The 15666-nt window shown below is 45.2% G+C and overlaps 2 protein-coding genes across 3 annotated transcripts in view; one reads left to right on the forward strand and one right to left on the reverse strand.

The window, feature by feature from the left end:
- smarca5 (SNF2 related chromatin remodeling ATPase 5) overlaps positions 1-4430 on the forward strand; it is a 342548-nt gene extending 338118 nt beyond the window's left edge. For both annotated transcript variants that reach the window (XM_083765319.1, XM_083765320.1), the window contains 7 exons: positions 125-238; positions 342-464; positions 1215-1347; positions 1880-1998; positions 2586-2798; positions 3263-3373; positions 3733-4430. In XM_083765319.1, coding sequence (XP_083621445.1) covers positions 125-238; positions 342-464; positions 1215-1347; positions 1880-1998; positions 2586-2798; positions 3263-3373; positions 3733-3798 — 879 coding nt within the window. In that variant the 3' untranslated portion in view covers positions 3799-4430. The remainder of the gene's footprint in view (positions 1-124; positions 239-341; positions 465-1214; positions 1348-1879; positions 1999-2585; positions 2799-3262; positions 3374-3732) is intronic.
- A 67-nt stretch (positions 4431-4497) lies between these two features.
- The window catches only part of frem3 (Fras1 related extracellular matrix 3), a 39551-nt gene continuing 28382 nt past the window's right edge, over positions 4498-15666 (reverse strand). Inside the window, exons 9-24 of the mRNA XM_083765318.1 lie at positions 15432-15629; positions 15038-15202; positions 14516-14698; positions 13767-13897; positions 12915-13073; positions 12141-12444; positions 11643-11774; positions 11044-11375; positions 9781-9973; positions 9424-9528; positions 8632-8759; positions 7883-8017; positions 7601-7727; positions 7132-7319; positions 6888-7034; positions 4498-6677 (exon numbers count right to left, since the gene is read on the reverse strand). Of these exons, the coding sequence (XP_083621444.1) occupies positions 6081-6677; positions 6888-7034; positions 7132-7319; positions 7601-7727; positions 7883-8017; positions 8632-8759; positions 9424-9528; positions 9781-9973; positions 11044-11375; positions 11643-11774; positions 12141-12444; positions 12915-13073; positions 13767-13897; positions 14516-14698; positions 15038-15202; positions 15432-15629 (3224 nt within the window). The 3' untranslated portion in view covers positions 4498-6080. The remainder of the gene's footprint in view (positions 6678-6887; positions 7035-7131; positions 7320-7600; positions 7728-7882; positions 8018-8631; positions 8760-9423; positions 9529-9780; positions 9974-11043; positions 11376-11642; positions 11775-12140; positions 12445-12914; positions 13074-13766; positions 13898-14515; positions 14699-15037; positions 15203-15431; positions 15630-15666) is intronic.

The following is a 15666-nucleotide window of genomic DNA, read 5'->3' on the forward strand; positions in this document are numbered from 1 at the left end:
GATTTATAGTTTAGCAAAATACCAAACAATGAATTTTAGCCAATATAGCTCACATTAGCAAGTTACTGAACCTCCTAAAACTTTGCGAGTCATTTTTGAAGACACCTCACTTGTTCCTTTCCAGGCTCCTCGTCCACCCAAGCAGCCCAATGTCCAGGACTTCCAGTTCTTCCCTCCCCGTCTCTTTGAGCTGCTCGAGAAAGAGATTCTCTATTACAGGAAGACCATTGGCTACAAGGTAATGCAAATCACCTCCTCACTTGATAACAACCTTTTCCCCAGCACATTAACATTGAATGAAATTCTAACTCTAACTGACCGTGCGTTGCCTCCCCTTTCAGGTTCCCCGTAACCCAGAAATGCCAAACTCTGCCCAGCACCAAAAGGAGGAACAAGCCAAGATCGATGAGGCCGAGGCCCTGTCGGACGAGGAGCTGGAAGAGAAGGAGAACCTTCTCTCACAGGTACTGAGACTGTTTGATCAATAGAATGCATTAGATGTGAAATGCTTCCCAGACGCCCAGTGCCCTCCCGGCCACATGGTGGATTAAGAACGGCAAGGCAGAGTGTTGCAGTAATTGAGTGTTTGAAGAGTGTAGCGGTACCCTCCTCTGTTTAACTGTTTGATTTGTCCTAATTTGTAGCTTCTCGCCTCTTGATTCAGAGCCTCCTGCTGGGAGGGTCTGTTTTGTTTTCACTCTCTCGCAAATTTAGAGTAGACAGTTATTCGAATACCCCTGCCATAGAAGGAAGGACTGATTTGTTTTGGGAAAGGGAGACCTGCACCGTTGAAAATAACTTGGGACCAGAATAAATTGCTATCATTATAAAGTGGCTAAATACATAAATTTCTAGCTAAAAAAAACAAACAAAAAAAACATTTAATTTCGAAAGATACACAATTATCTTTTAACAAGGTATCAGCCTATATAATCATGTTGCTTTGTGACATAATAATGTTGTGCACAGCAGCCGCTCTCAGCCATCCTGCAGCGCAGCCTGTTGGGTCACTGTAGGACCTAAAGTGACCTAAAATGTGCTCGCACGCCCTTGATTCGTCGGTGTTTCTTTTTGTCGGCACGCGGCCTCCGCAACTCCACTTCCCGGGCTGAATTATGGGCCCACCACGTCCCTGTTCGGAGCTGCTCCGGTGGATTCTTTCTCACCTCTGCATTACTGGACACGTTTTCACCAGTTGCTTCTCTTCTCTGCAGGGTTTCACCATTTGGAACAAACGTGACTTTAATCAGTTCATCAAAGCCAACGAGAAGTGGGGGAGAGACGACATTGAGAACATCGCCAGAGAGGTGGAGGGCAAGACGCCTGAGGAAGTCATGGAATATTCCGGTAATGCAACAATTCACCATTTCTACATAATGTAGGACCAGCTCAGTGGCCTTGTGGTTAGAGTGTCCGTCCTGAGACTGGGAGTCGGGGTTCAACTTCAATCCCCGGCCGGGTCATACAGTACCAAAGACTCTAAAAACAAAAAGGGACCCAGTGCCTCCCTGCTTGACACTCAGCATCAAGGGTTGGATTGGGGGTAAGTCCCTGTGACATACTAGCGTCATGTCCAGGGGGTGTACTTGTACATCAAGCTGCCTCACGCTACAGAAACGGGAGATATGGGCCTCATGGCTTGGCAAGGCTACTTACATAATGTAGGACAGTTACAGTGTCGGGCCCGAAACGTTGTGAGCGTGTAGACCTGCTATTTTTGTTGCACAACACAAGTATGATTATTGGCATGTTGTCTGTGCATGGTAGCACCTGTGTTTGTATAGGGGACGACTACAGTGAGAGAGAAAAGTGTAATTTGTTTATATACAGTATATTCTAGTACTGTATATCAATATACTGTGCTCATGTTTTCTAATAGCCGTGTTTTGGGAGCGCTGCAACGAGCTTCAGGACATTGAGAAGATCATGGCTCAGATCGAGAGAGGAGAGGCCAGGATCCAGAGGAGGATAAGCATTAAGAAGGCACTGGACTCCAAGGTAGCAAACCGTCACCATATGCCTATTATGCCATCCTACTGCCGTTTAAAAGACCTAATTAAGTTTGTTAGATGGCTAATGTTCAGCTCTTTCACTCGTAAAGTCGTACTTGTCTCTTAGAGTTGTAATTAGCACAGTAACTCTGCCCTCCCTGTTTTGTAAATTCAGATAAAGTTTGTCTTTTAATAGAGCGTTTCATGACGATGAGAGACCCAGAAGTGAATTCCCTGTTCATTTTCCCCATAGGCTTTTCAAAAAGTATTTATTTAAAGACGTTTATGCCACGGACAAAGACAACTCAAGCAAATCATGACAACAAAAACAATATTTTGGGCCGAACAAATAATTACAAAGAAGAAAAACAACAAAAGAAGTGTCTGCCGGTTTTTCTACTCCTTTCTAATGTTTCTAATTTGTTCGGCCCAAAAACATGCGTTTGTTGACATGATTTGTCACAACTCGAGTTAGCTTTGTACGAGGCTTAAAAGGTCTTTAAATAAATACTCGTTATTCTGAAAGGGGGCGTGACTGCGACGCTCTATTCCCATCACATCCAAGTTAACGTGTGTTTGTGTGTGTTCGTTCAGATCGGGCGCTACAAGGCCCCGTTCCACCAGCTGCGCATCTCCTACGGCACCAACAAGGGAAAGAACTACACGGAGGAGGAGGACCGCTTCCTGATATGCATGCTACACAAGCTAGGCTTCGACAAGGAGAGCGTGTACGACGAGCTGCGCCAGTGCATCCGCAACTCGCCACAATTCCGCTTTGACTGGTTTCTCAAGTCCAGGACGGCCATGGTGAGTACTGAGATAATCTCTCCTACTGTAGGTGAAGTGTTTTTACCTACTCTGTTCCTGTGACTATGAGACCCCTTTTCCACCAAGGAACTTTGGTTCTAGAACTGGTTCCTTTCTAGATTATTGGAACCGTGGCGCTTTCACAGAACCGGCGGCCATCTTTTAGTTCCAGTTCCGAACCAACTTTTAGGGTTCTGAACCAATTCATTAAAAACATTTAATAAAGATATTTAGACAAACGTGTCATACATATTTTCTTTTTTCCACAATGATACAAAAAACAAAGACAGGACAACAATGAATTTTCAGTGAAAAATATTAGGTGGGGAAAATAGAACTGAAACGGTTCATCCCCGGTGGAAAAGGGGCCTGAATGTGTTTGCGTATCGCTGTGGTATCAGTTTGTTTTGTATTATATGATATAAAGGTATTATTTATAAGACTATTCATGCTTGTGTGTGCAGGAGCTCCAGAGGAGATGCAACACCCTGATCACGTTGATAGAGCGAGAGAACATGGAACTAGAGGAGAGAGAGAAGGCAGAAAAGAAGAAGCGAGGCCCAAAGACTGGCTCGGTAAGACAACCACCATCCTCAGCTAGCAGCAGTGGTCACAGTTCAAATGATGAGTTTTCAAATTATTGCAAGGTCATGATTCACAGTTCCTATGTAGTAGTGCTTAAAATGCATTAAAATCACATCAGTGAAATTAAGGTAACAAATTGTCTTACATTAAATGCATGGCATTTAATGCTGATGGGAAATGTGTTTTCTCTCTTTCTACTCTCAGTGGAATAAGGAATTTTTACACATTGACAATATTCTGCAGCACATTGACAATCATGCAGAACTATCTGCTTGTAAAGTCTGAGACAGGTTTCTTTTCTCTCCCATGTTTTAATCATTTACCACCACTTACATTCATGTTTCCCCAGGCACAAAAACGCAAGTCTGAGGCGACCCCAGATGGACGTGGGCGCAGGAAAAAGCTCAAGTTGTGAAAGCCAACCCACCCCTCGAGCAAACAGCGGCAGCCAGCTCTAGTTCTAGGTTCAATTGTAGCGTCTATGTTTGTTCTTTAAGGGTTGTGATGATGGTGATGTCGTACTGTACACGCAAAAAGAAAACCTCCCAGTGGACTGAATTACTATTTCGCTACTTTAATAACCACATTAACCCTGGCTTCCGTATTTTACGGCGAGACCTGGTTTGAGAGAATAGCCGATCTACAAGCTTACAATACGTCACGATGCGTTGTGAGCTTGTAGATTGGCTATTTCTTTTTAATATCAGGCTTACCGTAAGTGGTTACATTAGCGTTTGGTTCTAGAACGTTATTTTATTTTCTAGGAAGTGCTCAGGTCTGCCATGTCGCTCACCCTCAGTATGTACGCACTGCAGCTGTGCATTTTTTGGTTGACTTTTGTTGTTTTCAACATTTTGTTTTTCTTTCTAGTACTTGAGTTAAGATAAATGTATTTATGCTTGTTGGTTGTACCACATTCCATTGCTTGTAAACAATGATGTACCCCTTTTTTTAATATCCTTTTGTTCTATTACCTTCCTATGTGAAGTAGAAAATGTCTTTTTGAACGTCACAAATAAACCTTTTGTAAGGAAAAGAAAACTGCCTTGTTTTAAATAATGTTTTTAACATCGACACTCAGTATAGTGCACTATTCATGTGACCTTAAGACAGATTTCCAAAACATTTTTAATAAAATAAACGAAGCATGTTGACAAACAAAATAGTTGCCTTGTGGACAGAATTGTTTTTAGCGTTAATCTTGTATGTAGATCAAGAGATCTGGAAGTTATTGAAAAATAAATATTCTTTTCAAAAATAATTTCTAGAGAATAAGGCATGTAAAATTAACAAACAAAACAGGTGTGCCGTTAAGCAGTTTGATTGAATTGATGCGTTTTATCAACGATGGAGGGAAACTTGATGTTTTTGGGTAGCCTTGTCCAAAACCGTTACTTTGGGGGGGGGGGGGGGGGCGGTGGGGGGAATCTGTGTTCCGATGGATCTAATGTCGTTAATTAATGACAGGATCTTAATACTTTTCATTGGAGAAATATTAATAACCCACAGACAGAAGTAACAACTTTCAACCTGGTGTCAATGTAGCAAAGATACATCTACAAGATTAAAGCTTAAGTCTATTTTCACTACTTTTGTGCAGCGCTGCCATACGGTGAAGTATAAAATATGGCTTCATTGATTAAAGGTTGACCAATGGCATTAACCTATGATAAAGATGACATTTGTATTGCATTGGTTTTCTCAGGACTTGTCATACACAGCATAGATTTATTTATTCTATAATAACTTTTATTTTTCAAGTTTCACCAGTGTATTAATACCATGTTCTGTTCTTGTAGTCCTGCATTGCTATTTAGTATTTACACAGATTGATTTGCATGTGATTTTTAAAACACATTCTCAAAAGACCTGGAAAAAAATGTATAAAAACAATCTCTGAAGGATAGTTCAGTAGCACTCTCAAAAAAAGAATAAAAATGACACAATTACAATCCCTTTGAATAGCACCGTAATGGCATTCTGCAGTGGGCAAGTGCACCCATGGCTTTTGTAAAGCACAAGAGTGTCATTACATTGTCAACATTACAAAACACAACACATCAATTTATCATTTCACCATTCGCTAAGGTCAGCCTTGGCTAAACATTCAACATTCAATCCATTTTACTCTGCTCTCCACAAAAGAATTAACAAGATAATGGTTGACACAATGAATTACAATAATAAAAACAAGTTCAATGGTAAACTAAAATTTCTTTTCTTTTTTGGGAGAACAATAAAAATCTCATACTTTTCACCAAGTAGAAATAAGGTTGACCTTTGTTTGCTGCTGTGAATACATTGCATTTTTAAGTAACTAGGAAAGGCTTAAAAAGTTAAAATATGTTCATTTTACAATCCTCAGATGGTGGGTGGGCTGCAGCCCCGGCCTTTTTAGTGCCAATTTATTACAGACTGCAAGATAGAGGGCGCAGCAACCTGTAAATACATACATTAGGTAAATGACATGATGAGTTACCCACAGTGCTTCATTGGGGGATCAGTAACTCTGGCGTGCGTATGCTACCTGTACATAGAGGGCCTGAAAGAGCACTGACATACAGCACCGTCCAGAGTTCAGAGATCTGGCTTGATCTTTTCTTCAGTGCTTTTAATGAGTTGGGCTTTGAGGAAGAGGCACTGTGGTGGAGGAGACTGGCATAGTCTTATCAGGTGTCAGGGACTGTCGGGGTGTCGTTAGACTTCAGAGCTGTCTGACTTGTTCCACACGCCCGGAGGCCCTCCGCTGTAGCTGCTGTAGGCGGAGGAAGAGGAGGTAGCGTAGGAACTAGAAGGCAACTGACTGTGCTTCTTCTCCTTCCTCTTGCGCCGTAGCAGCAGTAAAACCACTACGGCTATCAGGCAGACAAGGAGGACCAGGCCGGCGAGGCCCACCAGCATGGGCAAGGTGGACGAGTCTGTCTGCTCCCTGCCCGAGCTCTCCAGCAGGGGTTGCTCCAGGTAGGGCTCGTGGTTGCGGTCGCGGCCGGGGGACCAGGGCTGGCGCTGGTTGACCACCATGCGGTCCGAGCGGTCCAGGGAGATGTGCTGGATGTTGGTGCCGCGGTTGTTGTCCTCGCCGATGTCCTGGGTCAATTCGGGAGCGGGGAGAGCGGGTGCAGCACGCCGATGGCGCACGGCCAGTTCAGAGGTGAGGGCCTGGGGCTGGTCGGCCACAGACGACAGGCTGTGCTGAAGGTACTCCAGGCTGCGCTTGCCGAGGTGGCGGTTGGCGTTCTCTCGGGAGCGAACGGTGTAGATGGTGTGGATGAACCACTCACGACCGGCAGCAACCTGAAGCACAGACACACAGGATGTTTCAGCAAAAAAATGAAAACGTCTGTTTCGGTGATTGTTTTTTTCTAATTTCAGAATCCGGAATCAAACCAGGGACTTGTTGTCAGGCATTAGAGCCCTAACCATTTTGACCAGATAATATGGGTCACCCCTATGTCTACCATGCGTGCGTGCAGGGCGTTCGTGCGTGCGTGCATTTATCCAGACCTGGAAGAGAGGAGCTGAGGAGAGTGTGAAGCCATCTGATCCAGGCTGTTTGACCAGAGGCAGACCTCCAAGGGTGTCCAGGGCCAGAGTAGCCTCAAAGGATACATCTCCAAACACTGTGGCCTGTGTCTCTGGCTGGGCTTTGTCCTGCAGAATGTTAGGAGAGCAGAGGTACAATTTGAGATGTACATACATGCTGCCTCTACAACGCCCATTTCCTTGCTGTGACTGTGCTCGATCTTACCAGGATCTTGAAGCGGTAGAGCAGTGAGGGAGCGTCGGCCAGGCAGCCATACTCCTTGTTAGTGGGGTTGTACTTGGGGACGTATCCGTCCGCCCCGGTGCAGAGGAAAACCTTCTCAATGCTACAGGAGAAGGAGTCTCCCAGGTTCTGCACCGGGTCCACCATCACACGACCATAGATGGAGGAGCCTGCATGGTACCAATGAAGAAGGGACACATGATGGGTCAACCTGAGTCAATCAGAGCTGTGTGTCATGTGAGAAGATATTAAAATAAAGACATAACATATCCATAGTTTAATGAAAGGAATAATGATTCAGAAAGGTCTCTATAATACAATAGTCTGGTTTAGGAAGTAAAGTAGCCCACCCCAGATGCACAAATCACATTTTTAGGCAGTGCAGGAGAGACAACCAGGGTCTGCAGCCGTAATGATCATTAATCTCCACTAGGGGTCAGTGTTGCAGTACCTTCTTGGAAAGCAGTGTCTGATCCCTCTCCGAAGCCCATGGATCCATCAGACAACCACAGCTCCTTCTTAGACAGCAGGAACATCTGAGTGTTCAAACTGAACTCAGCTGCCACTGGGTCGCTCACCTGCAATACAGAACAAAGGCTTTACTCCCTAGGGGTCCCGGACCACCCTGTTAAAGACCCATGCTCTAGACTAGAGAGCAATGTGTGTTTGGGACTATTCCGAGATTTCTCCTGGCATATAGTCATTAAGTTGATGTTCTCTTTGCCCTGCTGACCTGCTGGAAGCGGATGGACATGTCGAAGGTGAGCGGCTCCCTGGGGTGGCAGACGGGAGGGATGCTGAACTCGCCGTTGGGAGACGCACTGCACGGGATCAACTTCACCGTGTAGGTCCCTGAGTAGTCCCGCACCTGCAGGTCACACACACACATACACATGCTAAGCATTTAGAGCTGCGACTGTCCATTATTGTCCCATAGTGATTACTCTTCCAATTAATGAAATAACATCTTTCAACAACTAATTGACGCAAATTGACGTAATTGACTAAATCAATTAGTCTGATTAACCATGTGAGCCCTGTTTTATTCAGATGCAGACAATAGCTGATTTACAAGCTACAACGCATTCACGACATGTTGTGAGCTTTTAGATCATCTATTTTCAGATCATCTATTTTATTTGTGGAGGCGAATGGAATTTATATTTTAGAAAACTCAATGATTTCATTCAAATCTATTATTTTTTAATATTGATTATTTTAACTGTTGCACTGCTACAAAGTACAGTATTTGTGGGGAAGGGGAAGGAAGAGGATATAGGGGGTTGTAGTGGAGTGCCAACATGGCAATCTTACTGATCACTGTCTGGGAGACAAATAATGGAGGAGTCCAAACCACACACACACGCGCGCACGCACGCACGCACGCACGCACGCACACACACACACACACACACACACACACACACACACACACACACACACACACACACACACACACAGGTATTATTGAGAGTATCTCACAGCAAAGTCCGAGACGAAGCTCCACTGCTGCATGGGCTGATTGTAGGTGGGCTCTGTCCGCACCAAGGACAGAGTGAAGGTCAAGCCAGGGTGGTCTGCACACATCGCCATGGACGACAGGCCGGATCCTGGGAGCCAACACACACACACACACACACACACACACACACACACACACACACACACACACACACACACACACACACACACACACACACACACACACACACACACACAAACAAACAAACAAACAAACAAACAAACAAACAAACACACACACAAACACACACAGGTTCATATGCATTTAACATAAGACAAAAATAATAATAATAAAATAATATTATTATAACAATAATAATGTAACGTCACATTTGTTTCATACTGTCCGAGTTTTCAGTACATACAGACATGCGGGGTGCATTTGCGTTGAGACATTGACATTCTAGGTTGTCTGTGGTATTTGTCTTCATGCCGTAAACGGTCTGGGGTCATTTTGACATTTGCTGTTGTGACCCCCGGTGCTTTGGCACAGGAAGGACCCCCAGTGTTGAAGACCAGAAATAGATGCAGAGAGGATGTGGGCCACAGTGGAATCCAATAGGAGCTGGCAATATAGAATGACCCTGCCGTATGGGATAAGTTAAGAGAGAGAGAGTGTGTGTGTGTGTGTGTGTGTGTGTGTGTGTGTGTGTGTGTGTGTGTGTGTGTGTGTGTGTGTGTGTGTGTGTGTGTGTGTGCCTGGGTGCCTGCGTGCCTAGGCGCCTGCGTGCGTGCGTGGACATGGATGTGTACCTGGATGAGACATGACAAACTGGCCCCTGAAGCGAGCCTCTGTCTTGAAGTTGACCACCAGACGTCCCTCCTCGTTGATCCTCATGCTGGTTGGATACATGGCTCCTACAAACATTTCACATTGCTTCTGAACATATATTTCCATATACAGTACGTACTTGCTTATGCTTGTGGCATCACTTAGGGTTAAAATGCATATTTTGAGTATTTGAAAAATGTTCATTTATCCGTTTATAGCTCTGATAGTGTACACAATGTAACCAAACGGAGGCTTACAACTCCGATTTGGTTACATTTTGCACACTATCAGAGTTCAACGAGCACTTCAGGGTTTCACAGTGCGTGTAGATACGTTACCTTGCAGCTCGGCCTCAGGTGGACTGCCAATGCCGTCCTGCCACAGGATGGCCGTGTCGTACACAAAGGTGAGCTTCAGCTCGGACTGCAGGTCAAAGTGCTGCCAGCCCCCCACGGCCACGGGAGAGTGGAAGACATAGGACACGTAGAGAGGCACGCGCAGCGTCACGTACGACTGCACGAGGTTCAACACCTGAAGGGGGGGGGAACATGCTCTTGTCACATTGAACGTTGAACGTTTTATTAGGATTTGTTTCGAGGCATTATAAAAGCTTGGCGCTTCCTCGGACGCGACGTGTGTCAGTGTGCTGGAGAGAGAAACAAATGCTTTCACCTTTACCTCCATACATAATGCAACACAAATCCACAATTAGTCAAAACAATAACTACGACGTGATCTGTCAAGTATGACATTTATACTGTATCATTTACAATATTAACTCTGGGAGCCCTATACAAATCTACATTTTCCAAAATAGCAATGTACGTACTGTATACTGGTACAAGGGTGATGTACAAAGCTGTAGTAATTACAGAAGTATAAAGCTGATTAGCCACAGTATTATGTGAAAGAATAGTGGAAGCTAGAGGGAGCAGCAGTAAGAACAGAAGAGATGTGTTTGCCCTGATGGAGAAGTACTGTATAGAGAAGGTCAGAAGGCAGTGGCGTGCACAGATAGACACTAGGGGGTGCTAGAGCACCCCCTGCCCTTTTGGCAATTTTTCTCTTAAAAAGAAGAAGAAAAAAAAAAAATGTTTTTTTTTTTTCTTAATTTGTAGTGTGTGGACCATGCGGTGACATTGATCAAATCTTGATTAAAAAAAAACGCTTCTACTATATTATTTAGGACCCCACAATCTAAAGCTATGTTTCTATGTCAGTGGTTCTTCGATTCAAAAAAATAGCAGACCTACAAGCTCGTAGCGCGCCACTCGGTGGCGCGCTATGAGCTTGTAGATCTGCTATTTTTCAATAGCTAAAGCACCCAAATGGGTTCCCGCCCCAAAATGCGCTGCACAAGGTGCCCTTTTTTTTCACTTGAGCACCTGGCCCCTCTAAAAGTCTGTGCACGCCACTGTCAGAAGGAGTTACATTGTGTCTTTCTTTTTCGACCTACAGAAAGAATAATCTGCCGAGAGAGGAAGTGTGGTAATGCATGAGAAAGGAAGTCAGTAGTGAGTGACAAAGAAGTAATGGTGGTCAGAATGGTGCAAGGACAGTGGCGAGGAGTGCGGCGGTGCGTAGTCTGTGTAGATGTGTACCTGTCCGTCCGTGCCGATGGATCCTCCACAGTCATTGAGCAGCTCGGACATGTCGTAGAAGCTGGTGAACTCCCAGAGACAGGCCTCCAGGTTGAGGTTCCGATAGAAGCGGAGAGAGTTGGCAGAGCGCATGGCCACGCTGTATTGGTACGGGGAGGTCTCGCCGATGATCTCGGGGTTCTTGGTGGCGTCGGTGATGAAGCCGTGGCCCGTCTGGATCTCGTTGAAGTCCAGCAGGTTGGAGCAGCGATGGTTTCCTACCCGTGTGCCATCAGGGCTCAGGGTGAGCTCGAAGTTGGACATGGGCCGCGTGGAGACCACAGGTAGCATTCCTGTTGGTCAGAGAGATGAGACTCTGTTCCTCAACTTCAGGGTGGTTGAAATTGTACAAACTCACCAGGAACATAATAGGAAACATTAAACAAATCATGTGAAAGGGATATATAAATAAAGTTATTATATGAAAAGGAAATTGGAGGCATACCGGTAGGCTAAATTAAGAAAACATGTATGATTGTGAATTATGAATTGTTGCCTAAAATGGTTGAAATGGTCATGTTGATGCAGGCTGTTTGTGTGGAACAGAGTTGGCCACTCACCGTCCATGTGAGGCATGTTGACAGTAAGTTTGATGAGGTTTGGGAAGTCTGGATCGTCTGGTCCGGTGTAGCGTATTTTAGCAGAGAACGGCTCAGCTCCAACTGTACCTGGAACACGAGGCTGACACATACCTAAGAGAAAGACATTTGATTTAATTATAGGTACTAGACTCTACCATATTATGCCATACAATTTTTTTTCCATTTATAGTTACTATTCCGTGGTTGGATTACTGACTAAGGTTCCAGTAGACAACTGTAGTGCAAAATTAAAAACAACTACCTGACAAGAACTGTGGGATATCCAAATGTAAAGAACCTCGACTATACCATTAAGTGCTCGTTTATTATGAGCACTCATTGTTTGTATTTATTTATGTATTACTTATTTATGTCGCAGTTTAGTCATTATGCAAATTGCAAATGTCTGCTGAGCCCTAATGGCTGGCCTGTGGAGTGGTTGGTCCTATAGGTATTGAAACCACACGCAGCGCTCACCCTCCTCCTTGCTGACGACGGCGATGGGGCTGGAAAGTTCCAAGCCTGCGTCTCCGTTGACGTTGAAGGCCCGGGCGGCACACTGGACCCTGGAGCCGGCCTGGAAGTAGATGGAGTCCAGGGTGATGGACTTGGTGTTGGTGAAGAAGGTGTTGGTGTCCACCTCCTTCATGGGGCTGGTGACTCCGTCCGAGCCGGTGGGGGCGCTGACCAGCCAGCGGTACTGGGTCAGGGTGTCGTTGATGTTCTCCGCCGAGCAGATGGAGCCCGTCTTGTCGAAGTCGTGGTACTTGGGGTTGCAGGCCTGTGTGTGTTGAAGTGTGCCAGGGGTTTAAGAACAAACATGACAACTTGCTTGTTGTATTAGAGTCTGTCTACACAGTTAACCCATTCTGAACGGGAACCCATTTTGGTGTCAGCATCATGTCGTGCTTTAGCTATTTAAAAATAGCAGATCTACAAGCTCATATCGCGCCACCGAATGGCGCGATACGAGCTTGTAGGTCTGCTATTTTTTGAAAAATCGAAGAACGACTGACATTTTTAGAATCTGATCTCAGGTCAGAATGGGTTAATCAGACCAGTGTGTGAACCTCGTATGAATCTGATCTCAGGTCAGAATGTGTTAAATCCTCAGCATCGAGGTATCCATTTGTAAAAATGAACTCAAGATTTGGACAGCGTAAACGCCATGTCTTCTTAGTGAGTTCTTCATGTCCTTCATGTGTACTACTATACTCACTACGGCCATCAGATGGGCACAGTCCTACTCACCGTCACACACACAACGGGGTAGCCGGTAGAGGGGCGGGGGTTGTCTTTGGCGCGGGCCGTGTCGTCGTACATGAGCAGCGACACCACCAGGGGCACGGCGGGGAAGGTGACGTCAGCCACACTGTCCATCTCCTCAATGTACACCATGGCCTTGTTCATCTGGCGGGAGTCAGCGTTCACACAAGGCTTAGTGAAAGTACATTCATCTATACTCATTCACTCATTCATTTATTCATTCAGCCATCCTTTTCATGGCGTCAGTCCGTCGTGCTAAGCTGTGACCAGATCTCGGCTTGCCTAGAGGTTGCATGTGTGAGTTAGGATGCACATACGACATAAAAGAAAAGAAAGTTTGTTTTATGGCAGCACATACAGTACACATTTTAGACCAACAAAATGTGTTGGTCTAAAATACAGTCAGTTTGTTGGTCTAGTAGTCAACTAGTGACTAGCTGCTCAGTCATAACTATCCTAATAATATATTTAACAGTACAAACATTTTCCTATCAGGTGAAAGGTGGCAGTCCCTTGCAGAGTACAGTCAGTGACTGTGTAGAATGCACATAGCGGTGTTTATAGGTCAGTCTACTGTTTGGCTCATGGCACACATTCCTCCCAGCATCCCTCTCCAGCGGGACACGCTTTTTATAAGGGTCTGTTGACTGTGCCGTGCTGACAGCAGTGGCAGCTGCTGCCTCTCTATTTTAAACACACCGACGCAGGACGCATGCTCACGTGCCGAGGTACGCCGTACTGTACAAGAGTGTGCCCCCATGGCACAGCTCAGGGCTTCTTGTGATGGTTTTCTGTGCGTGTGTGCGTGCTTGTGTTCGTGCATGCGTGCTGTGTCACCTGTATCTCAGCCACCATGTTCTCATCAGGTTTCATGTGGACGATAAAAGCCTCTCTCATCTCCCTTTGACCGTCATAGAGGATCTCAATTTCCACAAAATGCTCCTTTTCCCCTGCCTTGAACTCCACATCTTTACACACACACACACACACACACACACACACACACACACACACACACACACACACACACACACACACACACACACACACACACACACACACACACACACACACACACACACACACACAATAGAGTCAGCCCACCTCCATAATATAAACACATTCTTCATATTGACTGTGCTGTTAAAGAGCAAGTCCAGTCACTTGACACTTAACAGCTCATCATGTCCGGATGTCATTGTTACAGTACAGTACCATGTGCAGCTTTATGTGTTCATTCAGAGTCTTTCTACTACAATGTTTCTCTGTCGTGTTCTCCTTGCATGTGTATCTGTCCTGTTGCTTGGAGAACACTTTGAGCGACATTGTAGGAAAGTGTCAATACAAATAATGATGAACCTATATAATTAATTGTGCGACAACTAGCCAAAATAGCCGATTGACAATCTATGCCGATTACAAATCTGCTATTTTAGCCATTTTTTACACATTTCTGAATGTTTTATACGTTTGAATTATTTTGAGAAGTTGCCCAACTTTAAGGAGAGAGAGAGCGAGTGCACGCTTTAAGGCTAACGTGGTTCTTTTTCTAATGTCCTATATGTATGAATGGTTTGGTCCCTTACCCTCTGACAGGGGGTTATAGTCCTCTCCCGAGGTGGCAGAGCCGTCCTTGGTGTGAACCCTGACCACAGAGACCTTGGAGGTGTCTCCGGTACGAAGGATAGGAATCTTCACGATTGCCACGTCTCCTTTCACCTGGGGCTCACGCACGCTGTACTTGATCTCCGAGAAGCGGATGACAGGCTCTGAGGAGAGAGGAAGGACAATCGGACTGTCATATTGAGCACCTCAGACTTTCAACGTGACCAAAATGTGTTACGTTTCCTTGTTTTTATGTGCAATCATTTCAACTGCAAATATGTGCGTTTTAATAATAATAATAATAATAATATATCTTTATTTATATAGCACCTTTCGAAACGAACGAAAGCACGAAGTGCTTCACAGAAGAATAAAAGAATAAAAACAATCCACAACATGAAAAACAATATGTAAGTAAACAACAATAAGTAATGGTACAGGATTTAAACAAGCAATATAACACAAGCATATAATATATAAAATACTAAACAAATGCAACATACTGTCTTTCTCGTCTGTGACGGTGACCAGTGTCTCTTTCTGCTCTCCTATGGACGCTCCGTAGGGAGATTTGCTCTTGGGGGATCCCAGGACCAGACGGAGCTCCTCATCCTCCTCGTGGATGGAGTCGTCCACCAGCTTCACCACGCACGGCTTCTCACTCTCACCTGGAGACGGAGAGATGAAGACATGCAGGGAGAGATGAAGGGACATGCAGGGAGGGATGAAGGGACATGCAGGGAGAGATGAAGACATGCAGGGAGAGAGAGAGACACGGAGAGACACGGGTTACAACTAAGACTTACAGAGAGAAATAGGGAAGGCAGAAAGAGACAGACAGACAGACAGACAGACAGACAGACAGACAGACAGATACAGTATGACGTCGGTTCTGACCCGGTAGGAAGGTGATGACTGAAGCGTCAGTGTTGGGCCTCTCGTTGTAGTCCATCATGACCTGAGCAGATCCCTGGCGGGTGTAGCAGCGCACCGTAGAGCCAAGGCTAATGTCACCGCTGCGGTACACTGTGACCTTGACCTCCCCATCGGCCTCATCCACCTTGTAGCTGCCCTCCTTGAACTGCACCTTAGGCACTATAAACACAGGGATGTGGCCGCGTTAAGACTTATT

This window comes from Protomyctophum parallelum (assembly GCF_964188405.1).
Source record: "Protomyctophum parallelum genome assembly, chromosome: 5".
Lineage (NCBI taxonomy): Eukaryota > Metazoa > Chordata > Actinopteri > Myctophiformes > Myctophidae > Protomyctophum > Protomyctophum parallelum.